General features: G+C 46.4%; 1 protein-coding gene across 1 annotated transcript in view; it reads right to left on the reverse strand.

Moving 5' to 3' along the window:
* The window catches only part of PLEKHH1 (pleckstrin homology, MyTH4 and FERM domain containing H1), a 51,711-nt gene that overhangs the window by 22,656 nt on the left and 3,218 nt on the right, over positions 1 to 25,837 (reverse strand). Inside the window, 7 exon segments of the mRNA XM_045565290.1 lie at positions 987 to 1,031; positions 1,033 to 1,745; positions 1,854 to 1,935; positions 3,507 to 3,590; positions 7,093 to 7,242; positions 8,056 to 8,118; positions 21,575 to 21,733. Of these exon segments, the coding sequence (XP_045421246.1) occupies positions 987 to 1,031; positions 1,033 to 1,745; positions 1,854 to 1,935; positions 3,507 to 3,590; positions 7,093 to 7,242; positions 8,056 to 8,118; positions 21,575 to 21,700 (1,263 nt within the window). The 5' untranslated portion in view covers positions 21,701 to 21,733.

Below are 25,837 nucleotides of genomic sequence, written 5' to 3' on the forward strand. Positions count from 1 at the left end.
CCAAGTAGCAAAATTAGGCATACAAAAGATTCTTTCTGCCCATAGTGGTCATGGAATTCGACCAAGGACAGGCCTGTAACTTCACAGAGGAAATTAAACTTGAAGGAATTAGGTTAAACAAAACAGAGGTTTGACAAAAGGTTATCTAATGCTTAACTCACAAGGTTGTTTTAAGGATTAAAAGTGCTCCACAAACTCTGAAGGCACATAAGTGTTTCCCACTCCCTCGGATAGAGAAATGTCCTTCTCTGAATTTCCAGTCTTTGTTTTTGTCTCAGATGGTCACTGCCCAGCCAGTCCCGCCTGAGAGAGAGAGGCTGGGCTCTGGGGCGGACAGGAGCCATCGGGCCGTAGGGGCCTGATGGAGCTGACATTGGGTCTCGTTTTCCTCAGGATTAAGCTACAAAGAGGACTGCAAACCAGAGACAAATTCTCCTTAAATTACTTAGGGTGATTCTTGGGTCCCTGGGCCTGGCTGAGAGCAGCGAGGGGCTGTGGGAGGACCTGCTGCTGCCCCTTAACACCTTCATGCCCAGAGTGTGGCCAATGTGCACGTGGGGTGAGTGTCATCTGCAGCGTTTTACGTATTTATTCTCTCCTTCTCTCCCCCTCCTCTCCGCACCCCCCATACACAACTTAGCACAGACAGGCAGAGCACAAGACCCACTCTGACCCGTCACAGACATGGCTGTGTTTTTGCAAAGTGGCAGGAATGGGCAACACTTCTCTCTGCTGAGCCCTCTGGCCACATCCCGGGCCCCAAGGCTCCCTCACTCCCCACCTCTACTTTAGGACTCCAGCGCAGGGAGGGGTCGAAAGCCCCTGGGACCTGCACTTTTCCAGCCTCTAGTCCTCCTTCAGGCCCCGCTCTGAGGCTCAGCTGGGTCTCCAGTCTTGCAGGTATCCTTGTAGCAGGTGGGTGTGCTCCAGGAGCAGTTCCTGTCCTTAGCTCCGCCCCTCTGCCCAGCCCCAAGGTCGCCTCTTACCCAGGATGGAAACCGGTGCAGGGGCGGTGTGGGCGGTTTTTTTCCCCAGCTCCACCTCCTCCAGCTCAGCTCCAGGCGCCTTCGGGCTCTTTCTTTCCTCCTTCTTCCTTGCAGGGGGTGGCTCCTCCATCTCCATCTGCTCTGGTTCTTCCCGGAACTCAGCTTGGGCCTCCAGTGCACGAAGGCCAGAGGGGTGGAGAGCTGAGAAGGCTCCGATCTCAACGCTCACCACGTGGTCAAAGTGCCCAGGACCCACCTGGGGCTGGCTGTGGTGCCTTTTGGCCACTTGCATGCTGTCCCGGGGGGTGCCAGGAGCCCGCACCTTTGGCAGGGTCAGGCTGCTGCCAGGGACACCTTCCCTAGCGTAGGTCTTTGTCCCAGGAGGCATCCCTGCCTGAGCAGTGACCAGGCCCTCACCCCAAGAAGCTGAACCACATCTGGGGATTCGAGGCTTCACGCACAGCTGGTGAGGAGAGCCCTCTCTTTCCAGATGAGGTTGAAGGGTCCTAGTCTCTGCTCTTTCCCCAGAGTGAACCACACTGGGACTAGACTCCTCCAAGGGGCTTCCTGCTTCAGAAACAGAGTCCTTGCTCCGCAGGGCACCTGGAGAAGGTGCAGGCACAGCCATCTTCAGATCCTGGGCCTGGGGACCACTGTCCTGGCCCGTAGTCTGGGGTCCTGGCCCTGAAGAAACAGAATCCTGCTCTGGGGCTCCCTGGGGGGCCACCAGCAGCTTCCCCGAAGGAGCCATCTGAAGAGCTGTGGTTGGGGCAAAAACAGGCACATTGAGAGCTCGCTCAGTTCAGCCCCACACCGCACTGCACACACCTGCACACACCTGCACACATGCACACGCCGCCTGCCTACCTTCCAGCGCATCTTGAAGGGCTCCCACCTGCTCCACCAGGCGCTGATTACAGCTTTTCAGGTGCTGATTCTCCATCTCAAGCTGAGGACAAGGAAAAACGAAGATTTAGAATATCCAGCCTGTGGGTTTGGGCATATAATTCAAAATAAGATTAAAAGCCCAAATCTTTGAAAAAGAGCCCTTGGTGTCCTGACAACCCAGTGCTGACCTCCCAGAGAGCCCTGACTGCCTCCCTCCCTTCATACCAGCGGGGTTGGGCTAGGACAGAATACAATTTGGCAGCTCCTGCACCTTCTTTTCTAGTTATTTTTAAACTTTTTAAAAATAATTTTTTGAAATATAATGCATACACAGAAAACTGCATACCATATCAATGAACACCTTAACAAATGATTCTGAAACTAACACTTACGTGATAGCACCCAGGCTAGGAAGTAGAAATCTGCCAGCACCCAGACAACCGTCTGACTAGCCCCTTCACAATCACATGCAGCCCCTGCTAAAGGTAACCACCCTTCTAAGTCTACCAGATTCCCTTTCCTGCTTTCTGGGTTTTGCCATGTAAATACACATCCCTACACATTGGTGTAGTTGTGCCCATTTCTGAACATTAGATAAATAGAATTATACAGCATGTCCTGCTGTATGTCTGGCTTGTTTTGTTCAACATAACATCTATGAGATCCATCCTCATGGTTGCTGAATTTTCTTTTAAATTAAAGCCAACACACTTTTCTTGAGCATCTTTTTAGCAAGGGTTGGGGCAGTGGGGACATGGAGGTAAACCAGGCATCAGTTCTGTTCCCAACAACTTGCAATGTACCAGGTGACCTGAGATGTGAGTCTGAAGAAGGGGAGGGGAGGTGAAATAAGCCGAAGCCCTCCTGCAGGTGTGGACCTCTTGTCTCAGGACGACAGAGGAAGAAGAGATGTATGTTCGTCCTTTTCCAAACTGCAATTCCCTTTCCATTTGTTTAGAAAGAGGTGGTTTTTTGTTTGTTTGCTAGTAGGACTGCCACTTCTAGTCCTGAGTTTCCTAAATAAAGCTGTGTATCAAGTGTGGAACTACAACAACGAATGGAGAGAGAGGGAAGTGGAATGGAGGTTGCCAAGGGCTAGGAGAAGACAATGGGAAATCCATGTTATTGGGCAGAGTTTCTGTTTGGAGTGATGAGAATCTTGGGAAATAGATAGGGGTGATACTTGCACAACAACGCGAATGTACTTAATGCCACTGAATTGTACATTTAAAGAAACGGTTGAAATGGTCGATTTTATGTATATTTTACCGCAAGTAAAAAAAAGTTAAAAAGAATGGAGAGGCCAGAGGACAACGTGGATGGTGGTCTGTGTGCGCTCGTTAGAGGGAAACTGAGGGGACATTTCAGGAGTGAGACTCATTCCTTCTCCCCAAACTTAAACACAGCACAAAGCTTGCCAGGAGCTCTAGGGAAACCTGACCAAGACAAAAGGAAAGGGAGAGTGAAGTGAGGTGTCACAGCATTTACGCTGCATGAAGGACAAATGGGTGACAAATGGCTGAAGGTCAGTCAGGGCACCGCAAACAGAAGGCGGCAGGCAAACCCTGGGGGACAAGGGCGGCCCCAGCCATACTTCCAGCCCGGGGCCCCCAGGATGAGTTTTTAACTCACCTCTGCTAACTTTAGCGTCACCCATTCTTTGATCTTGGCAGCTTTTTCTTGAACAATTTTTGCTTCCTCAGCTCTCATCTGCTTCTACGGGAAAGAGAGGGCCATTAGTTCATCACGACAGTCACCAGGAGAGTGAACAATTCTCTGGAGGGGAACCCTGGGAAGAAACATCAAGTGACGGGATGGGGGTGGCCCGATAGAATAAAATAAATTCAGTTATGACTTTTAAAAATATTCTCAAAGTGGGAAAGGCCTTCCTAAGCATAATACAAATCCCAAGAAGCCAGGAAGGAAAAGACTAAGAAATCCACATCACCACAATAAGTTACTGTACGACCAAAAGAAGAAAAAAGAATCCCTAAAACAAAATCAGAAGGTTAACTGGGGAAGGATTTGCAACACAAACGACACACATACAAACGGCTAATTTGAAATGAACAATTCAATAAATACAGACCAACATAAAAGTTTGAAATTACCGCAAATTGTCAGGAATGTTGGGAGCAACCCCACTTATACAAATTGGCAAAGGCTTTTTGGGGGGCAATTTGATAATATTTGTCAACATTTTAAATGTATATACCATTGACCTAACAAAGCCATTGATCAGGAGTCGTTTGTTGCAATATTATTTGATAAAGCAACATGAAATAAAAACACTTAAAACTGGAAATAGGCTAAGTGTTCACCAATAAGGGACTAGTTAAATAAACATGGCACATCCACAAAATGAACGCAGAACACACCGTGCTTCCATACACAAGGAAGGTCAACACAGAGGAGGGGACATGAAGGACGGGGATAGAGAAAAAGTGTTACTTGTTATTTTATTCCCCTCTGGTCTTTTTGCATTTTTTACTATAAGCATTTTTGTATTTTTTACCTTTACAGTTAAAAAAAATAAGACTAAGGCCAAGGCAGGAGGATCACTTGAGGTCAGGAATTAGAGACCAGCCTGAGCAAGAGTGAGACCCTGTCTCTACTGAAAATAGAAAATATTAGCCGGGCATGGTGGCACATGCCTGTAGTCCCAGCTACTCAGGAGGCTGGGGCAAGAGGATCACTTGAGCCCAGGAGTTTGAGGTTGCTGTGAGCTAGGCTGACGCCACGGCACTCTAGCCCGGGCAACAGAGTGAGACTCTGTCTCGGAAAAAAAAAAGGCTAAATTAACACATAACTGAGGTATTTCCCTCCAAATAATCAAAAGAGCAGAGGATGACTGAAAAGGTTTGTCTCTGAAGGACAGCAGCCTGGGATAGGACAGAATGTGGGCTTTGATCCTACATATGGGGCCTACTTGCTATGAGACACTGGGCCTGCACTGCCACCCCTAAAATGGGGGTGACAAAGCCCCCTTGCTGGGCACTCAGAGGACTGAATGAGAGAAAGTGTACAGCACAGTGCCCGAGGCACAGGTACCGAGCAGTTCTGCATAAGAACTAGCTCCTGATCTAGACAGCAGGGAGACACCGGGTTCACACTGAGCAGGTCAGAGACCAGCAAGAGCAGCTCTCCTGACACTACTAGGGAAAAACCGCCTGACGACCTAAGATGACAGACATAAGCTCCAGCAAGGGAGTCTGTGGAAATGAGATGGGCATGTGAAAACATCAGACTCTTAGCATTTCAGAGCTGAAAGGGCCTTAAAGGTCTCGTAGTTCAGGGTTTGGCAAACTATGGCCCTCAAGCCAAATCCAGCCTCCCACCCATTTGCCCCCACTCCCACACCTGTTTTTGTAAATAAAGTTGCACTGCAATACAGCCATGCCCATTCATTTAGGTTTTACCTGTGGCTGCTTCCAAGCTACAACAGCAGAGTTGACAACAGCAGAGTTGAGCAGTTGCAACAGAGACCATGTGGCCCGCAAAGCCTGAAATATTTGCTTTCTGGCCTTATGGTAAAAGTCGGCTGACCTCTGACCTAGCTTGATAGCCTCTCTGTACAGCTGTGGAAACTGAGGCCCAGAAGGGAGAAGTGACTTGCCTCTGTCAGTTCATGGCCCTGCTGCGACTAAAACCAGATCTCTTGACTCATGGAACAGCATTCTTTCTATTATGATCTTGACCTATTGATTATAATTGTAAAATGATTTTTTTCTGAACTAAGGAGCTTCAGGGGGAGTCATTTTGCCCAGCAATCCCCAGGATGCTGCCACTTCTAACTGAATCACTCAAAAGAAAAAATAAGGTATCTCTAAAAATCAATGGAAAAATTGATTGGAGAGTCCATGTGTCAAAATTCTACTTTCCCATGATTTTTCAGGGACACAAGGTGCCCCGAGGCATACAAGGGCACATCCACTAAGGGAATGTTCAGTGAATGGTGATGAATGACTAGGAATTTGCCCATCATGGTTGGAAGGTACTCCCAGGATCAGTTGGAACCTTCAAGGAGAAGGTACATGCAGGAAATTAAGTCATCTGCTGTACCGTGGGGTCTTTAGTTGGAAATGATTGAGCTCCAGCACAAGGGAAAAGCCGGTAGGCAAGGCCAACGGCAGACGGAAGGGACAGAATTGGAAGGGGCAGAATCGGGATGGAGTTAATGAGATTGTGAAGGGGAGGAGCAGGCAGGGGGATGTTCCAGAAGTCCTCTCTGGAGCAATGGTGCTAACTGTGGCTGAGATGTTGGGCCATGGCCTCTCCTGGGCTCCCACACGCTTAGGGGGGGAGGCCCCGATTGCTGGCGGAGGTGGCAACTTTGGTCTCTGCCTCTTCAGGTTCACTGAGAAACTTTGGCTACCAGCTGACCAAGGCTGACTGTCCAGCTCTGTGCATTTCTGGTCATATTATAGCCAAGTGTCATGTACCACGTGTTGGCAGGGCATGACAAGGCCGGGATAGAGAAGGAAAAGCTCTCCTTACCAAGCACCAGCCTGTGTCTGACACCACACACAGGGCACCTAAGTTAATTCTCTCAACAGCCCTATGAGGTATTGTAATTCGTCTTTTATAAATGTGTAAAATGAGAATCAGTGACGTAAGCACTTTGCCCACAGTCAGAAGCAGCAGGTGCTAGAGGTGGGATTCACAGCCAGGTTGTTCTGCCTCCAAGGTCCTTTACCTACTATATCCTCTGCCTGGGTCCTGATGGACAGAGGTGAGGGGAACAGACTTTCCTATAATTAAATCTCCACATAAAAGAACAGGCTCAGGCCGGGCACGGTGGCTCACACCTGTAATCCTAGCACTCTGGGAGGCCAAGGCGGGTGGATCGCTCGAGGTCAGGAGTTTGAGACCAGCCTGAGCAAGAGCGAGACCCCTGTCTCTACTAAAAATAGAAAGAAATTATCTGGCCAACTAAAATATATATGTAGAAAAAATCAGCCGGGCATGGTGGCACATGCCTGTCGTCCCAGCTACTCGGGAGGCTGAGGCAGGAGGATCGCTTGAGCCCGGGAGTTTGAGGTTGCTGTGAGCTAGGCTGACGCCACGGCACTCACTCTAGCCCAGGCAACAGAGCGAGACTCTGTCTCAAAAAAAAAAAAAAAAAAAAAGAACAGGCTCAGGATGGAGTTGGAGAAGCTGGGGGCCGGGTGGTGCAGATGTTGGAGGGGATGGTGCTCAGGTGCACGTTAGCCTTTACCTGCTCCTCCAGCTGTGCCTCCAGCTGGCTGATGAGCTCGTCCTTGCCCTGCACGGCTTTCAGCAGCCCTTGGTATTTCCGATGCAGGCTGCCCGCTGAGTCCACGTTCTGCAGACTGGACAGTTTTACCTTCTCTTCCATGACACCCACCTGAAAAGTACCAATGATCTCATAGCGTCTCACACCACTCATGTGGTGTGTGCTGTGGGATGGGACGTCTCCCAAAGCCCCAGCCTGTGACTCCCAGGCAGAGCCCTTACCCAGGGCAGTCTGGGCCAATTAATTAAATGACCATTTATAAAGCCCTCACCCAGGCAAAAAGAGAAACTGACAAGGAAGAAACTCATTTTGGTTACTCTGAAAAGCCAGCTAGGTCTTGAGCAATCTACCTCTGGGGGCCCCAGTAGGGACAAGTTGGGCAGGACAAATGGCCTGGGAGAGCAAATGCCCCGGCCCCGCTGCAGCAGAAGTATGCACTGCTGGCTGGATTTCCGCGTGCTTCCCTGTCTCCCAACCCTCTTGTAGTTAGATGGGGCTATGTAATTGATCCAGTCTATGAGCTCTGGGTGGGAATGGCACACCATTTCCGGGCGGAAGTATTTAAAAGCTGGTGCACAAGCATCTAGCTCTCTTTCCCTGCCATAGCAACCAAGAGACTGTGGGTTCCAGATAGGGGAGCCCCCCTTTAGCCTGGACCCCTGAATGACTGCTGAACTAGAACTGCTGCTCACCCTCAGTGGATAGGTACCATGAGTGAGACCTCAATGTGATTAACCACTGAGACTTCAGACTTAATGTGTTTAGGCAGCCTAGCCTAGCCTATTTGCACTAATACACCCACTCACTGCACTGACCCTTGTTCCCAAAGACTCCTTCATTCACTCGTGTCCACGGAAGGGTCAGGAAAGGCTGATGTCATTTCCCCGACATACTCTCGCCAACCCCCTCCCCAACCCCCGTTACCTGGGTCTCAGCGTTCTCTGCTCTCTGCTCGGCCTCCAGCAGCCTCTGCTCCAAATCCTGCATCTGCTCGGCCAGAGAGGAAGGGGAGATGTAGGTGCCATGTCCCTACTATGAACATGGCTTCAAGGCCACTTGAGCCAATTGTGCACAGGCCGGGCTTCAACTGCCCATCTCAAGTGGCTCAAGGGTGTCGGGGGAAAGATTTTCATGGCAACTCTCAGCTCCCTGACCCTGAGTTTATGGGGCCAGTGAAGAGCCAGTGGCTGCTGTCCTCTCTGCTGAGGGAGTGAGGGCCTGGCTCTTCCACCCTGGTGCGGGCTGTCCACGGGGGGAAGCAGCACCACTGTCGTTCTTCACGAACATTTCCGCACCAACCATGCCTTCAGTCTCCCCTCCCCAAGGCCCCTTCCTCTCAGCACTGGGTCACAGGCAGGGCCATTCTGCTGCCCCATGCGTGCCCACCTCATGTCATTGGCTGAGAATGTTCCTCCCCACCCTGAGTATCTCACTGGCTGGAGATAAATACCTCCTCACCCACTGTCGAGGACACCCCTGCCTGCAAAGGCATTCGTGGGTATCCCCTTCTTCAATTTCTTCAATCTTAAAGGACTACAAAGAGAAAGAAAGGCTCAAGACACATTTTTTAAAAATTCTGCCTTGCTGCCCGTAGAGGCAGCATTCAAGACTGAGGAGCTCGGTAGTTCCAGAATCTTCTACCAAGCAGCCCAGGCAAAGGGACTGGTGTTTCTGCACCTCCAGGGACCAGGTCCAAGCTGAAGGCAAAGGAGCCACTCATGAGCCCACAGCCCACCCGGCATCTCTTCCAGAGTAAGCGGGGTGCAGGCTGAAGTCAGCTCCCGCCGGAGCACTGCCCACACTGCACACCCTCGCACAGAGGCCCTGCAGGAGCAGAGCAAATTCTGATTCTCATGTTAAACGCCATGTGCCACAGCTGGCACAGTTGGAGCCAGCTGCTTCCTTCCTCAGCCTGTCTTGCCCCAGAGCAACACGTGTGCATTAAACATATACCAGAAGCATCGTGTCCCAGCCTCGTCCTCCACGAGGTGGGACAGGCCCAGTGCCCCCTCACTTTCCAAGCTCCAGCCCAACCTCATCTCCAAGGATTTGGCCTTTTCTCCAGCCACTCAACCTTCTCCCCTTGGTATGGACTCTGGCTTGATGTTACCAGTGAACTGAGCAATTCCTTCTTTCTTCCCCAATCTCTCACCTTCCCGGCTGAAATTCTGCTTTCCTTTTAAGTGTGGGAGAGACAGTGAAAGGAAAGCTACATGGGGGCAGCAGCTCACGTCTGAGAACCTGGGGAACCTCTTTTCTCAGGTTGGCCTTCCTTATCCATTCTTTTCTGGGATTGGAGAGACACAGATGCTTTCTGGACACATTCCCTTTGGCAGAGAGTTGGGGTTACGCTCAACTGAAAATCCCAAGTAAAACTCAAGATTTATGACCCATAGGACAAAAACGCCCCTGGGGCTCCCAATGGATAGGACCCCCTTTGACAGGTATTTGTGCTTAGGCCAGGACCCCTTCCTTTTCCTTCCTCTCCTGGTTTAATAACCATGATTGAACCTCTTGACTGAGCTAAGTGGTAGGTTGGTTCTGGTCCGACTCAAGTATCAACTAGAGTCAGACAGACTCTCGTAAATCAAACAGCCCTCAGGCCTGTCCTAGAGGAGTTCCTTGACCTTCAAACAGTTGCTAAGCAGCTATGGGGCAGATAAAAGCACAGCATAAATCAATATTATGGCTACAGGGCTGGCTGCCCAGAGCAAAAATAATTCTACTTGGGGTGCAGGTTGATACACAGTGGTGGCCCCTAGTGACCAGGTTAGTCCTACATAATCCTTCCCCTTCAACACCACACGTGAGTGGGCCAACCAGGTTCTCTCTTCCTGAGAATCTAGAGTCTGAAATCAACAGATCAGAGGCTGAAGAAGGTACACAAACGTCACCAAATCATGGCTGCTGCACAGTTCCTTCAGTCCTGTGAGGTGCCCCAAGATCTAATAAATTCCCTGTCTGCTTAAGCTAGCCACACAGAAACAGTCTAACTAATGAGGTGACGGAGAGCATTTTGTTTGCCAAGAATAAAATGAAGGCCAGTTGAGGTAGCTCATGCGTGTAATCCTAGCACTCTGGGAGGCTGAGGTGGGAGGATCGCTTGAGGTCAGGAGTTCGAGACCAGCCTGAGCAAGAGTGAGACCTCATCTCTACAAAAGATAGAAAAATTAGCTGGGTATGGTAGTGTGCACCTGTAGCCTCAGCTACTCTGGGAGGCTGAGGCAGGAGGATCGCTTGAGCCCAGCAGTTTGAGGCTGCTGGGAGCTATAACACCACTGCACTCTACCCAGGCGACAGAGTAAGACTGTGTCTCAATAAAAGAAAAAAAAAAAAGAATAAAATGAAATGTAGAATGGGAAGGCCTTGGACTCTTGACAAGTTTCCTAGATTGACCTTCAGCTGGACCATGTAGATGTAACAGCTGTAGCTCAGAAGAAAGCATAGGGTTTCCATTGGAAGTGATAATTTATATTTCATTTGAATCGGCAACAATCATCTGGTATTCTCTAACTTTGAGTGATAGAAAAACTTGTCTTGCTGCTTTGCAGATGGAGACCAAGGTAGAGTAAAGATGAAATTTGGGCCTTACCTCCCCGAGGGGCACTTCCTTTTGGGTCAAGAGTGGTCAATGACACTGGTCAGAGCCAGAAATCACTCTGTTATTGACAACATAGTGAGCGTTTTTCCCCTCAGGATGTCATGAGCCAACTCTTTAAGGGATGCTACTACCGAGGTGGATGGCAAGGGAAGGCCCCCTTCAGAGCTGGGGTTTCTGTCACTGCCAGGTGGCCTCATTGCTGGACCCTCCCAGTCCTTCCACCTGCTTGGCAAGGACACTGCACACTCAAAGCATTTCCCATTCACTTTTATGCTGGAGTACTCTTTATTTCTCTAAAACTAGTTTCAAAACATTGAAAACCCTTCTAACATCTTGAACTTTTTAAAAAGAGAAAAGTACCATGACCATCCATGTATCTGTTACTGTGCTCCAATAATTATCAACATTCTGCTGTCCTGGTTTGAAAAGAGTATTTTTAACATCATGTTTCTCTTTGTTTTTATGAAAATAAATTTTCCCTATTGCTGCTGGAGTACTCCCAGGAGTGTCCTATGCTGAAATGTCATTTCTCAAACTCTTCTTTTAGGCCACGCATCAACATTTTCATGAGGGCAGATCTTTCTTCTTCACATTTGCTTAAGGAGCCACACCCGGAGCTCTGAAAAGCTGACACGATGGGTGAGCCACCCTTTATTTGGGTCCTGTACCCTCTCTCAGACCGTGTCCTCAGCTGTCCTTTTAGTGTGTGGGTCTGGGGTGACAGGCTAGCCAAGGAGGTGTCAGGTTTAGGTAGTACGTAAGACCTGGCTGCAGCAACCTGATGAAATGCACTTGGCACCAATCCGGTATTTAACTCCCACGCCCACAGCTCCTTGTAACACGCAGTGATGCTGTGAAATATCAGCCTCACAGCGGCAGGAGCAACGGAGCTCTCTGCGCTCCCCTCACAGTTCTGCTGCACTGAGCAGCTGCCTGAGCCAAGAGCCAGGCCATCCTGGGTCTCAACTAACCCTTTGAAAAGGAGGTTCCACATTCTTACCACTGCCTTGCACCCATGGGAGAGAATGGTACAGGTAAGAGCTGAGGCTCTGGAACCTGACTAACTCCATCATGGTGTGGCTTTAGATAAATTCCTTCACTTCTCTGTGCCTCCATTTCCTCACCAGTAAAAAAAGAATAATGACAGCATCCACCTCCTAGGGTGCTGTGAAGATTACACGACAGGCCCCATGCAAAGCACATGTGTGTGACCTGGCACTTTGTAGTGCATAGATATAAGCTGCTTGTTGTTTTTTTCCTATACAAAGATGGCACGTAGGACCAGGAAGATGAGTTTGCCTGTGAGAGTCTAATGTTCACCTGCTGTCCCAGCATAATTAGCAATACAGCCTCCTTTCACTTTCTCTCCAGTGACCTGGCTTAGATGATAAATTACATAGTCATACTACTTAGCATTCACCTACAGAAAGAATGGGTTTAAGCCAGAGGTTGCCAACTACTCATCTAAAGAGTGTCCTGCCAGGTGTGGTTGCTCAAGCCTGTAATCCCAGCACTTTGAGAGGCCAAGGTGGGAGGATCATTTGAGGCCAGGAGTTCAAGACCAGCCTGAGCAACACAGTGAGACCCCCATCTCTACAAAAAAAAAATTTTTTTTTAATTTTTCAGACAGAGTCTTGTTCTGTTGCCTGGGCTAGAGTGCCGTAGCATCAGCCTAGTTCATAGAAACCTCAAATTCCTGGGCTCAAGCAATTCTCCTGCCTCAGCCTCCCAAGTAGCTGGGACTACAGGTGCATACCACCACACCCGGTAGTTTTTTCTATTTTTAGTGAGATGGGGTCCAGCTATTGCTCAGGCCGGTTTCGAACTCCTGAGCTCAAGGGAGCCTCCCACCTTGGCCTCCCAGAGTGCTAGGATTATAGGCGTGAGCCACCACACCCAGCACCCCCAAATTTTTTTAAATTAGCTAGACATGGTGGCACACGCCTGTAGTCCCATCTCTAGCTTCTCTTAAAAAATCAGATCTGGCCATACCAGGATTACATTTTTTTATGGCGATAAAAGTGGCTTCAGCACATCCACTTGGGTTCTCCCAGAATCCACCTGGCTCTCTTCACTGTCTCACTCATCTAAGTTACCTGTAAACATTTGAATTTGCAACCCCTAGGTTAGCTATTAAATGTTAAAACCATTTAACTCTGTGGTAATTCAAAGACAATGGTTTTCAACTTTTTTTTTTTAATAGCAAACCTTTTGTTCCATTGAAACCAAATGCTTATTCCCACATATATAAAATGCACATGTGTGGCACTGGGACAAGAAAGGGCTCTAAGGCTTGTCTGTGGGCTCCACGACACCCCATAGCTCCACAACCTCACCTGAGCCACGGGCCTCAAGGCATCCACTAGAAAGACAGTTGAATGGGGCCAGAGGCAAGGCCACGGCAGAGGTTAGTGGCAGGTTAGTTGTTTAAGAGGACTTTCAAGGCCATAAGAATCACATGTGGAGCATGTCACCATGCAGATTCCTGGGCCTTGCCCACAGTTTTCTATTTAGCAAGTCTAAGGCACAGACCCAGACAGTGCTTAAAAAGAAAATCCCAGGTGACTCTGACGATGACGGTCCACAGACCACACTCTGAAAAACAGTGGCCTGGCCACAGAACACAAAACAACGCTGACTCCTTCAGGGATGTATCCTGGGGCCGTAGCGACATCAGCATCTCTTTCCGAAGGGCTTTATAGAGGGCATCAATGCTATGGCTCCTGAAAAATACTGTATTGGGCAAGAGAACAGCTTTATAAAAATAGGGTGTTAGAAAAACAATTTTTAAAAACTCTCTCTCTTTACACATACACAGAGTGAATAAACGTTCTAGAAGGCATCTCCTCCCAAAGCAAATCGTATCTGTGAGCACAGATATCTGCTAAGACCCATTCTGTGATGATTACAACATAATCCCAACTAATCCTGGCAGCCCTTGTACTCTCCTTTTATGGTACCTGGCCTTGTCACAAATTGTGAGGTATTTAAAGATACATTTTTCTGGGTCTTGTGTTCTATCCATATGTTGTAACACTGGTAACTGCTGCCTCTGTATAATCCATGGTCTGAGGCGGGAGGAGCGATATTCATTGTTCTTTTGTTTAAGGGACTGAACTGACCCATTTATTTACCCCCCAAAATCCTGAACTACAAATTTTTGGTATATAAATATAAAGCTGAGTTACTATACTGCAAAACCTTGGCTGACAAAGCTGGTAAGCAATTCTGGAATATGGAAAGTACACATATTATCATTGGAACTGGAAAAAGCCGCTTCAGTTAGATATTTTTAAGCTACATAGAGGGACATCTTATTACATTATTTCTTCTTTTATTAATGCCTCGAATCCCTTTTGGAAGCAGATAGGGAGTAAATAAATAAAAACCTTGTATTAGTTCTAATATTGATGCCGTGTATTCATCATGATAGTTCCTACAAAGCTCTTCTGTAGGTAGATGTCATACCCACACTTTTCTGATGGGATAACTGAGAAACAGGTTGAGCAAGAACGAAAAAGTCCAAGGAAGAATCACATTTTAATATCCATTTTTCTGGCCTCTCAGAACAGTATCAATTTTTCCATTAATCTGAACAGCCTTTGTGACTTCTCCAGTGGGCCAAGAAAGACAGCTGGGGAAAATGGCGCCCAGTGAGCAGCGCAAGATGTGACTTCTGAGTCATCAGCCACGCCTCAGACTCTACGACAGAGGGGAACCCACGACTAATCTGGCTCCAGAACAGGCCGGCCCTGGCAACTGGGTGACCATGGCGACAGCACAGCAGACCTGAGAGGTGCCCCGGCAAAGGCCTCCAATTCTCACGCTTCATCTGGCTCCCTCTCCCTTAGGTGAGGGATTATTTAATAGCCTTGACTTTTAGTTTTTTAAAAAAGATTTCTTTCTATTGCAGATTATTCCATGGCTAGGATGACAATTCTGTAAGAGGGAGTAGGTGTGAGTAGGCTGTGTGTTGGGGAAGGAGGAAGGGCATTCTTCCAAGCCTCCACAGCTAGCGGCAGGTCTGATCCGAGCAGAGACAGTCCCCTGGGAAGCACCCAGGTTTGCTGGCCCTGCAGGACAGCTGGCAGTGAGTGAGCCCTCGGGCACCCAGGCCGTGCAATCTCCCCAGGCCAGCTGTGCAGAGCAGTAGAGGGGCAGGCGGGTGAGAGGACCCGCCAGAGTCACCTGACTGGCTCCCTGGCATGGATGGAAGCGGACTGACGCACTGACCGTGAGTGCTGGCCCAGCAGGAGCTCTCCTGAGAAACCCCAGGTGCCTCTCCCCGGGATCTGAAACTTACCTTGCCTCCACTGAGGAAAGTCCCTCGTGAATTGCTGGACCTGTCCTACAGGTTTGGGGATGACTGGAGGGGACAGGCACAACCCCAAAACTGAACAATTCAGTGTTTATGGCCTTAAGGTTTCCTGCCAAGAGGTCCAGTGTTGGGCTAATGTCCCAGCCCTTACTTAAGGGTCCCACCCCATGGTCCCTAGTCCAGATTTATTTCTTTCTTCCCTCCCACACTCCCAGTCTTTCCTGCCCTGTGTCTGTACCTGCCTCTTTCTTTGCCCGTCACACTGGGAGCCCCTAGCATTTCTACGTGGGCATTCTGGGTACATGATAATCAGACAGCCTTGAAGAAAAGAAGGGGTTGATATTATGGAAGTTCAGCTTAGCCAGACCCAGGGGGCTGGCTGTAGAGACAGAAAGGTATTTGTTTATAATGTGTTTTAAGGCTTTTCAGTTATTCTGTTGGTCCCTGAGGAATAGGGCAGGGAGGCACTTTACCTGCACCACTTCATTTCTTATTCTGAAATATTTTAGGTGAACAGAAACACGTAAAGAATAATTTTTTTAAATGTGTATTCACCATTCACCTTTGTTGAACCTTAACTTTTGTCACATCTGCTTTTGATGTTTAAGAAAAGGACCACGGGCCGGGCACAGTGGCTCATGCCTGTAATCCTAGCCCTCTGGGAGGCCGAGGAGGGTGGATCGCTTGAGGTCAGGAGTTCGAGACCAGACTGAGCGAGACCCCGTCTCTACTAAAAATGGAAAGAAATTATCTGGCCAACTAAAAATATATATAGAAAAAATTAGCCGGGCATGGTGGTGCATGCCTGTAGTCCCAGCTACTCGGGAGGCTGAGGCAGTAGGATCTCTTAAGCCCAACAGTTTGAGGTTGCTGTGAGCTAGGCTGACGCCACAGCACTCACTCTAGCTGGGCAACAGAGTGAGACTCTGTCTCAAAAAAAAAAAAAAGAAAAGGACCACGACTGGTCAGGTGCAGTGGCTCACACCTGTAATCACAGCACTTTGGGAGGCCAAGGCTTGAGGCCAGGAGTTGAGCAACACAGCAGACCCTTTCTCTACAAAAAAATAGAAAACTTAAACAGATGTGGTGGTGCATGCCTGGTCCCAGGTACTCAGGAGGCTGAGGTAGAAGGCTCACTTGAGCCCAGGAGTTTGAGGTTGCTGTGAGCTATGAGGACACCACTGCACTCTAGCCTGCACTCTGCACTGCACTCTTGCAACAGAGCAAGACCTTATCTCAAAAAAAAAAAAGAAAAGAAAAAAAAAGGAAAGGAAGAAAGAAAGGAAGGGGGAAAAAAAAAAAAAAGAAATGGACCATGACAGATACAGTTGAAGCCCTGTGTACTTTGTCCCCATTTTACTCCTCTCCCTCTGGTACACTTAGTTGTGTTTATATTTTTGCCTCATTTGCATTTGGTAAAAATACCTAGGGTTATATATCCTTATGGCAGTAAGTAGCTTCAGCCCATCCCCTTGTGTTCTCCTAGAACCCATCTGGCTCTCTTCGTGGTCTCATTTATTTAAGTTACCTGTAAACATCGGAGTCTGCAACCCCCAGGTTAGCTATTAAACACTTTCAACAGTTGTAATCAAAGACAATGATTTTTTTGGCCAGGCTCTGTGGCTCACTGAGCCTGTAATCATAGCACTCTGGGAGGCTGAAGCAAGAGGATCACTTGAGCTCAGGAGTTCAAGAGCAGCCTGAGTGAGAGTGAGACCCTGTCTCTACTAAAAATAGAAAAAATTAGCTGGGCAACTAAAAATAGAAAAAATTAGCCAGGTGTGGGGGTGCACGCCTGCAGTCCCAGCTAATTGGGAGGTTGAGGCAGAAGGATTGCTTAAGCCCAGGTTGCTATGAGCTAGGCTGACGCCACAGTGCTCCAGCCCAGGCAACAGAGCAAGACTCTGTCTCAATGACAACAAAAAAAGACAATGATTTTCAACACCTTTTTTAGCAGCAAATCTTTTGTGCAATTAAAATCATATGTTTATTCTCAAATATATAAAATCTATGAGTGTGGAGCTGGGATGAGAAACAAAAGATAATAATAAACAACAGATAGTACTGTTTTTGCAGGTTTTGCAAGGTTACAGTATAAACTGTATTATACTGTAATTATTCATCTGATGTTTTTTGTTCAGTGTTGGGTTTTAAGATGTACCGATCTTACACATGTAGCTCTACTTAACTCATTTTTAAATGCACTGTAGTATTCCACTATACAAATATAGCAAATATGTATATCTATCCCCCATTGATATTTAAATATTTCCAATTTTTCATACATCAATGCTGCAATATACATTCTTGTATATGTTGCCTTGTGACCAATATATTTGGGTTTATTTCTACCCTTGCATTGTGTCCCTTCTATTTACTCCTTTTTCCTCTACATATTTTTTTCTCTTCCCTACCTGGATTTAAAAGACTTTATTCTAATTCCCTGCTCTACTGATTTGAAAGTTATATATAGTCTATTCTCTATTCATTATTCCTCCTATTGTTCTAGACCTAAAGACTGCTGGTTATTCCCTAGTATCTGTTCTCTCCTTCTTTCTTACATAAACAGAACTCTCAACTTTTAGCTGAGGACATGGTTATTCAGAATAAAGACTACATTTCCCAACCTTCCTTGCAGATGGGTATAACCATGTGAATAAGATGTGGCCAATAGGATACGAGCAGAAAGAATAGATGCAACCTCTGGGTCACAAACTTGCAGGGAAGAGGTTGGAATGTGGATATGGAGAGAACCAACTTCAAACATAAGAGGACATCACCCTAGAGCTGGACTGCTTATGCCTGGAATGTTACATGAGAAAGAAATAAACGTCAGTCTGGTTTAAGCCATTGTTATTTTGGATTCGTTCTTATAATAATAGCAGCCAACCTATGATCTAGCTAATACAGGAGGCATGGTTTTTTAAAAATTCATCCTGTTTAGGCTCATTCTGCTTCTGAATCTGAGGTGTCACATCTTCCATCAAGTTTGGAAACTTTTTAGCCATTATCTTTTCAAGTAATGCTGCTCCTTCATTCTCTTCTCCACTTCTGGAATCTTATTTGGTGGATATAGAATCTTGTCATTCTAGCATCCACATCTCAGCCTCTGTAACTTTATTTCTCTGGGTTGCATTCTGGATGTTTCCTTAGGTCTATCTTGCTGTTCATTAAGTCTATCATCGATGTGTCTAATCTGATGTTTAATCTATCCATGGAAAATTTAATTTCAATGAAAACACTTTCACTTCAGAAGTTTTATTTGGTTTTCAAGTCTACCTAATCTTTATAGATAGTGTTTTGTTCTTGTCTCATGTTTTCAATTTCTTTCTTTCTTCCTTTTTTTTTTTTTTTTTTTTAGAGACAGGGTGTCGCTCTGTCACCCAAGCTGGAATACAGTGGCACAATCATAGCTCACTGCAACTTCAAAACTCCCGGGCTCAAGTGATCCTCCTGCCTCAGCCTCCCAAATAGCTGGGCCTACAGGACAGCACCACCGTGCCCAGCTAATTCTTTTTTTTTTTTTTTGGGGGGACAGAGTCTCGCTCTGTTGCCCGGGCTAGAGTGAGTGCCGTGGCGTCAGCCTAGCTCACAGCAACCTCAAACTCCTGGGCTTAAGCGATCCTACTGCCTCAGCCTCCCGAGTAGTTGGGACTACAGGCATGCGCCATCATGCCCGGCTAATTTTTTCTATATAGATTTTTAGCTGTCCAAATCATTTCTTTCTATTTTTGGTAGAGACGGGGTCTCACTCTTGGTCAGGCTGGTCTCGAACTCCTGACCTCGAGCAATCCACCCGTCTTGGCCTCCCAGAGTGCTAGGATTACAGGCGTGAGCCACCGCGCCCGGTCCTAATTCTTTATTTTTTGTAGAGAAGGGGTCTTGCTATGTTGTCTTGAATACCTGGCCTCAGGTGATCCTCCCACCTTGGCTTCCCAAAGTGCTGGGATTACAGGCATGAGCCACTGTCCCTGGCCTCATGTTTTCAATTTCTTTGTTATGTCTTCAAAAGTTTTGAGCTCATTTATTTTATAGTCTCTTGCCAAGAGTTCCATTACTAGAACTTCTTGGAGGTCTAGTACAATTGTTTGCATATACATGGATTCTCATTCACTGTAGGTTATTCCCTCAAGTATTTAGTCATTTTCGATTATATATTCCTCTTCACTAGGCTTTTTTTCTGTGGAGATTCTGTGTGATCTGGGTTGAGGTCTTGTTTCTTGAGCTTTTGCATCTGTTCCTATAAGGTTCCCCAAGGGTATCACTGGCCTGAACTTAGGCTTCTGGAACCACACAGGTAGTATAACTGCTAATGTTAAACCAGTATCATCATCTGGTTCTCAGGGAAGACTTCTTTCTTGGTACTTCTGTTTTTTCAGAGCCTTAACTAAGCGTGAGAAGCTGTTGTCATCTCCCTGTGCTGGTGGATGATTTTGTTTTCCTTGTCTACTTTTTTATTAGGGTAAGCCCTGCAATATTTCTGATTTTATGTGGAAGTCTCTTTCAGCTCCAACTTCCAACTGGCTAGACCTCATCTCTGTTGCCACAGATGTTAAAATTCAAACCTCAAATCTTAAGTTACTGTAGGGAGCCCCCAGCCCCAGCTGCCACAGTTGAGAACCACTCCATTTTCCCCTCTTACTTTGTTCAGCTCAGGTCTGCATAGGATAATTTAAATATTTAATCTAGTATTTCTAGGTGTTTTTTTTTTTCCTTACTTTTTTACTACATTTGTCAACATGGACTGAAATTTCTAGGTGTTTCATAGCAGGGATTTTTTTTTAGATTATTTTGTTGTCCATATTACTAGAAACAGAAGTCTCTTCCCTCTGAGTCAGACCTCTCGACTGACTCCATCCCTACCTATCCTTTCCTTCTCTCACATTCCTCTCCCAATGCTGTACCCTGAGGCCAGGCCCTCAAACTTTACAGTGTAAAAACCATTTCCTGGTAGCTTGTTAAACACAGCATATTATTTACAACACCCCAAGAAGACTGGGGTGGGGCTCAGGAATATACACACTTAACAAGCTCTCCAGGGGGTTCTGGCAAAGTGGCTCTGACCACTCTTTGAGAACCACTGTCTAAGGCCTGTGCCCTTTCCTGATGTGGCTGAATTCTTCCTTTTCTATTGGCAGTACCTAGCAGGAACCGCTATGCCAACAGACCCAAGGTTCAAGAGTTCTAGTCCAGGCTCATCCAGGACCACTCCCTATAGCCATGGTGATACCACTGACTTGTTTTCCAGGACTCCAGGTTGTAGAGCTACAAAAAAAAAAGGGGGGCCATTTATTCAGGCTTTACTAATCAAGATTTGATATTACTTTAGAGAGAGGTGAGCTGAATTTTACCTTTGAACTATGAAAGAAGGGCTTGCTAAACAGATGGACACTATGAACAAAACTGTACAGAATGGTTAACTCACTTAAGATATGTATATATTTTTTTATTTTTTGAGACAGAGCCTTGCTCTGCTGCCTGGGCTAGAGTGCCATGGTATCAGCCTAGCTCATAGCAATGTCAAATTCCCAGGCTCAAGCCATCCTCCCATCTCAGCCTCTCAAGTAGCTGGGACTACAGGCACTCACCACCACACCCAGCTAATTTTTTCTATTTTTAGTAGAGACAGGGTCTCACTCTTGCTCAGGCTGGTCTCGAACGCCTGAGCTCAATCGATCCTCCTGTCTCGGCCTCCCAGAGTGCTAGGATTATAGCACCTCACCCAACCAAGATATGTATGTAAATATATTCTAAGTGCAAGTCTCCACTCTTTAGATGGATTATGCTCAAAAATGTCTCTGAAAGTCAGTTGCTTTGAATGTGTCTTCCCATAGAAACATTATGAAAGGTGGTCAGTTTCCCAGACCAGCCCACCCAAGACTGAAAAAAAAAAATAGTTCCCATTTAAGACCTATTCCGTGCCAGGACCTTTATATACGTGATGTGATATAATTCTCAAAATAACTCTGAGAAGTAGACATTTGTGTCCTCGCCTTAGAAAGGAAAGGATTTGCCCAAGGTCACAATAGCTAGTAAGCGGCAGGACCAGGTAGGTCTGGCTCCAAAGCCTGTGTCCTTGTCACTGGGAGACCAGGCTGCCTTCTGTAGCTCATATGCTTAATAAACGGTGAACACAAGGATGGAGATTTCCACTTTTCTCTCCTAAAACATCATCCCTCCCTACATTCAGGAAGAAATGTTAAGAGAATGATAGAAACTCTCCACGGTAGCCACAAGTGACTCCAGAGGTGATGGAGGACCAAGGAGATCTGCCCCGTTCCTTTGGAGCGCCAGATGAGGCAGGGCAGAAACGAATGCAAGATGACAACTTAGGAAATCACTCAGAGTTTGATCTCAAAACAAAACAAAACAAACTACCTCGGGTTTCACTTTGCATGTGTTAGAAAGCATCTTATGGAAAGTTTATTCCCCACCCCACCCCTACTCTTCCTCTCTAACAATGGCCCGCTCTGCCACAGACCTCTGCCATGTGGAGGGGCAGCTCCCTGCTCCCTGGGACTCACCTTGTCAGCCAGCAGCTCCCTTATCTTGCTGGCCTGGAGGCGGAACCGGAAAAGCTGTGTTTCCAGGGCCAGGCAGCGTTTCTGCCAGTCTACACTGGCCCGAGTCTCCACCTTGAGCTCTGCCATGATGGAATTGGCTTCTGGATATTCCAGGGAGCCCTAAGAACCAGCACACAAAGAGAGGAAAAGAGGAATGGGAGCGTGAGGAGGAGTTCGGCACAGAAGGGGGCGGGGGAACAAAGCAGAACAGAGAAAACAGGGTTGGGGAAGGTCCCTGTTCCCCCTTGGCCACATCTCTGCCTTTGTCAGCTCAGGCTATCCTGCTCAGTCCTAAGTTAGCTGAACAGCCTCAGGAAACCAGGAAACCTGAGACACCTTAAGGAGAATCTAGTCACATTTTGACAGAATCGAAAAGTAGGGCTCATTTGTTTTTCATTCAGTTATCCATTTAACACATATTTATCCATTCAACAACCATGTGTGTGCCATTGTTCTAGGCACTGGAGATGCAAAAGTAAATAAGACATCCTCTGTCTTTGAGTTTTTCAAGGAATTCCTAGGAAAGTCTAATTATAAAATTGCAACGTAGTCATAATTGCCAATTGATATATGGATACATGGGGACAGGGAAGGGAAATGACTTGGGGAGGGGGGATGTGTTTAGGGTAGGCTTAAAGTGGGTAACAGATTCATCCAAAGTCTCATAGCTAATGAGAGGCAGAACCCTAGTTCCCACTTTACTTCTTATTCTACTCCATCTATGTAGATGTTAGATGAGAAAAAAATAGAAAGAAAATATAATGCTTTGCATTTCCTTGACAATTTTCTATTTAGTTGGGATTCTTCCAATTGTTGTCACTGAATCATCCTGGTTTGGAACAGATTCCTACCCTCTCCTCTCTTTCAAATTATAAGATGCAAATCAGAAAACTGCTAGGTATTTTGCTGCAAACTCTAGAGAAAGCCACAGTCTTCGGGAAAAAAACTTGGTACAAATGCAGAACAAATTAAGTAGACACCTATGATATCCCCAGCCAGGGGGATTTACCTAGATGCCTCCTGGACATATTTTAGACAAGAAAAACTGGGTGGAGGATGAGAATAGAGAAAAGGATGCCTGAGTGTACGTAAGAGAGGAGGTACGGGCAGAGTGAGCAGAAGGAGAAGAGGCCTGGGAGACACATCCGTCACCAGGATTTTTAAAATTCTCCTGCTTCTAGGGCATTATTAATGACACTTGGCAACAAGCATAAATTTGGTCTGTCCCAAACCATGACCTATAGCCACCTTAGTATTAGATTATTTTAAGGAATGATTGTTAATATTTAGGTTAATATTTTTTAATGTCATCTGTTACAGATAAATATGATTTATAGGTGAAATGATATGATGTTTGGGATTTGCTTTAAAATCCTCTGTGGTTAGAGGTAAGAAGCAGTAGAGATACATAAAATAAGATTTGTCAAAATGTTGATAATTCTTGAAGATGGGTATATGGGAGTTCTTTACACTGGTCTCCCTACTTGAATATATGCCTGGAATTTTCCATAATAAAAATCTGTTGTTTTTTTAAATCCCCTTTTCCTTCCTCAGGAGCCACCTCCTGTACTGTTGCCAAACATGACCATAGTGCAAAGTAAGCCTCCTTTTGATGAGTCAATCACCAAGAGTACTTCTCCCCTCACATTTGACCTTTACAAGTATCTTCCTCTCATTATACATTACAAATAAGTATCATTTATTGAGTCCTTATTGTATGCCAGGTACGTGTGTCCTTTTTAATCGTTACGACAGCATCTGAGACAATAGGTAGGCAGTAATATCCACACGTATACACAATAGGACACTGAGGAACAGAGAAGCTAATTTAGGTAGTTATACAGCTAGTAAGTAGTGGGGCTGGAATTCTGGTTCCCAAGTCCTTGTTCTTAGCCACTGTGCTCTTTACCCATCCAAAAAATGGAAAGAAGTCTGATTTCACAAAGAGTAAAGTGGACTGTTAATGAGAGAAATATTTTGTTGGATCTTTCAGAAGCCCTAGCACTAGGGTAAACCTATATCCCAGATTTTCCCAGGCATCCTGGGCTCAAATATTCTGACCTCATAATCTCCATAAGCACTGACACTTGCCATGTGTCCTGATTTTTCATCTAAAAATTAGGGTCCATAGGTCTGTAGAGAAAGGCCCAACAATGAAACCACTGACGGGTGGGGTGTCTTGAGCCTTCCGGTTCTGGCTCCTCAGAACCCTGCACACATGACCTCAGCCCTCCTCTTCCAGCCCTGTCATCCAAACAATCCCGACATTGTGGCCTCCCAGCGATCCCCACCTCAAAAGACTGGGACCAACTGGAACGGGCAGGAAGACAAAAGACAAAAACAAAACATGACCTTCTCTGAGCTAAGATCACAGCTGAAAAGACAAAACAGAACCTTGTAGGGCTCCCAGAGAAGGCTGGGAGGCTTCATGTTTGATTTTCTTTGTCCTTAAAGGAGATTGTGCTTTTCCTTGTATAAATAGAAAAAAAAATGGCAGATCTGAGACTAGGACCTGGGAGTCTTGCAACTTAGCCCAGGGCCAAAGAACAACAATAAAAGCACAAAAGTAAAACCTAGGGGCAGGAGAAACTTAATCCTTTGTGTAGTTGAAACAGTTTGATTAATTTTAATTCCCTCCTACTGATTGCCAAAGCTGCTGCTTAGATTCCATGGGCAGAGTGAAAACCCGAATTATCAAAATCTCTAGGGACTTTGGAAATAAAATATGTCATTGTTGTCTGCCTACCCTGATCTCTGAGATTATCCCTGAACTTTAGGAGTGCTTTCTCCAATCAAGCATCTCCATGACATCACAGTTCTAACCTGATCAAGTGGTCTGGTTAATCCTCTCCCTGCTTTGGGGATGCCGGCAAGTTCCTGAGGAGGCTGAGACTCGTGCTAGGCTTGCCTTGGCATGTGAGGAGAGCTAAGAGGTTTTGAAACAGATCTGGAGCAAGGTGCCTGCTGCCAAGCCCAAGGCCCAGAGGCTCTTCTGACAGAAGCAGGTGGTCGGAGCAACAGCTATAAAACAAGGGAAGATACCAGTGAGTTGAACCTCACCTGCTCAGTCAGCTTGCACTTGTATCTCCCATAAAGATGCACAAGGATATGCAGAAACGAATACCTTACATTTGCAGAACGGGTCATAACTTTTCAAGGCACTGTGATGTGTGTGTTATTTCTCTCATTATCTCCAAGATGGAGGGCAAGTGCAATTATTCACAATCAGCAGACGAGAACACTCATCACATCTATGACTTGCTTAGAGACACAGAGCTAAGGAGTAGCAGAGCTGGGCCAAGAATCCTGATCTCCCAACATCTAGAACTGTCCTCTTTCCATGATAATGCTTTAGCAGTGGTGGTAGATGTCTCATAGTACCAGGCTAGCCTAAAACAAATACAACATCAATGGCAAAAATGAATGGGGAAATGAGAGAAGGGAAGCAAGCTGGGAACAAAACTCAGCTCAATTGTTCTTTTCATTTTTTATTCTGGAACACTTTAACACACATAAGAAGTAGGCAGTATAGTACAATAAAACCCTGTCTCCAAAACCCAGCTACAGTGATCACCAACTCATGGCCATTCTTGTGAAACCCAGTTCTTTGGATTCCACTGGTGCCCAGCACGCTAAACCACTTGGCAGGTGAGCCGTATGACTGCCATGGCCTTGATGCCTGCTTTGGAATTCCCTAAATCCTCCAACACCTTAGATTGAAGCCACAGTAGGGATATGCCTCAGAGGCAGGAGCTGGGGATAGGATAGGTAGTGAGTGAGAAGAAGGCACAGGGAGTCATGAGATGACTTCAAACTCAGGGCCTGTATCTGAGCAAACACAAATTTGACTTGGGATCTCTCTGTTAAGTTTGGGGATTTGACCAGAAACTGACAAAATGCTGAGATTAAATTTAATTCAACCTAGTATTCCATGGTATGTATATACTAAAAATAAACAAATAAATTTAAATTCAACCAACTTTTAAGTGATTCCTATGTGTAAGGTTGGGGATATAAAGATGAACAAAGATTCTCTGGTTTTCAAGGCTCAAGTCTACAGTCTGAATATCCTGGTATCTCCCTGCAAGGTAGCTGACCAGTACAGGAGCCTAAAAGAAAGAGGTCAGAGGTCACTGCAGGCCCCAGAACAGCTGATTGTTTCTTTCTTGCAGAGGATGCAGGAGGCATCAGAAAATAACAGGGCTTCTGTTATGTGTACAATTT

Source organism: Lemur catta, chromosome 1, assembly GCF_020740605.2.
Source record: "Lemur catta isolate mLemCat1 chromosome 1, mLemCat1.pri, whole genome shotgun sequence".
In the NCBI taxonomy this organism is placed as follows: domain Eukaryota; kingdom Metazoa; phylum Chordata; class Mammalia; order Primates; family Lemuridae; genus Lemur; species Lemur catta.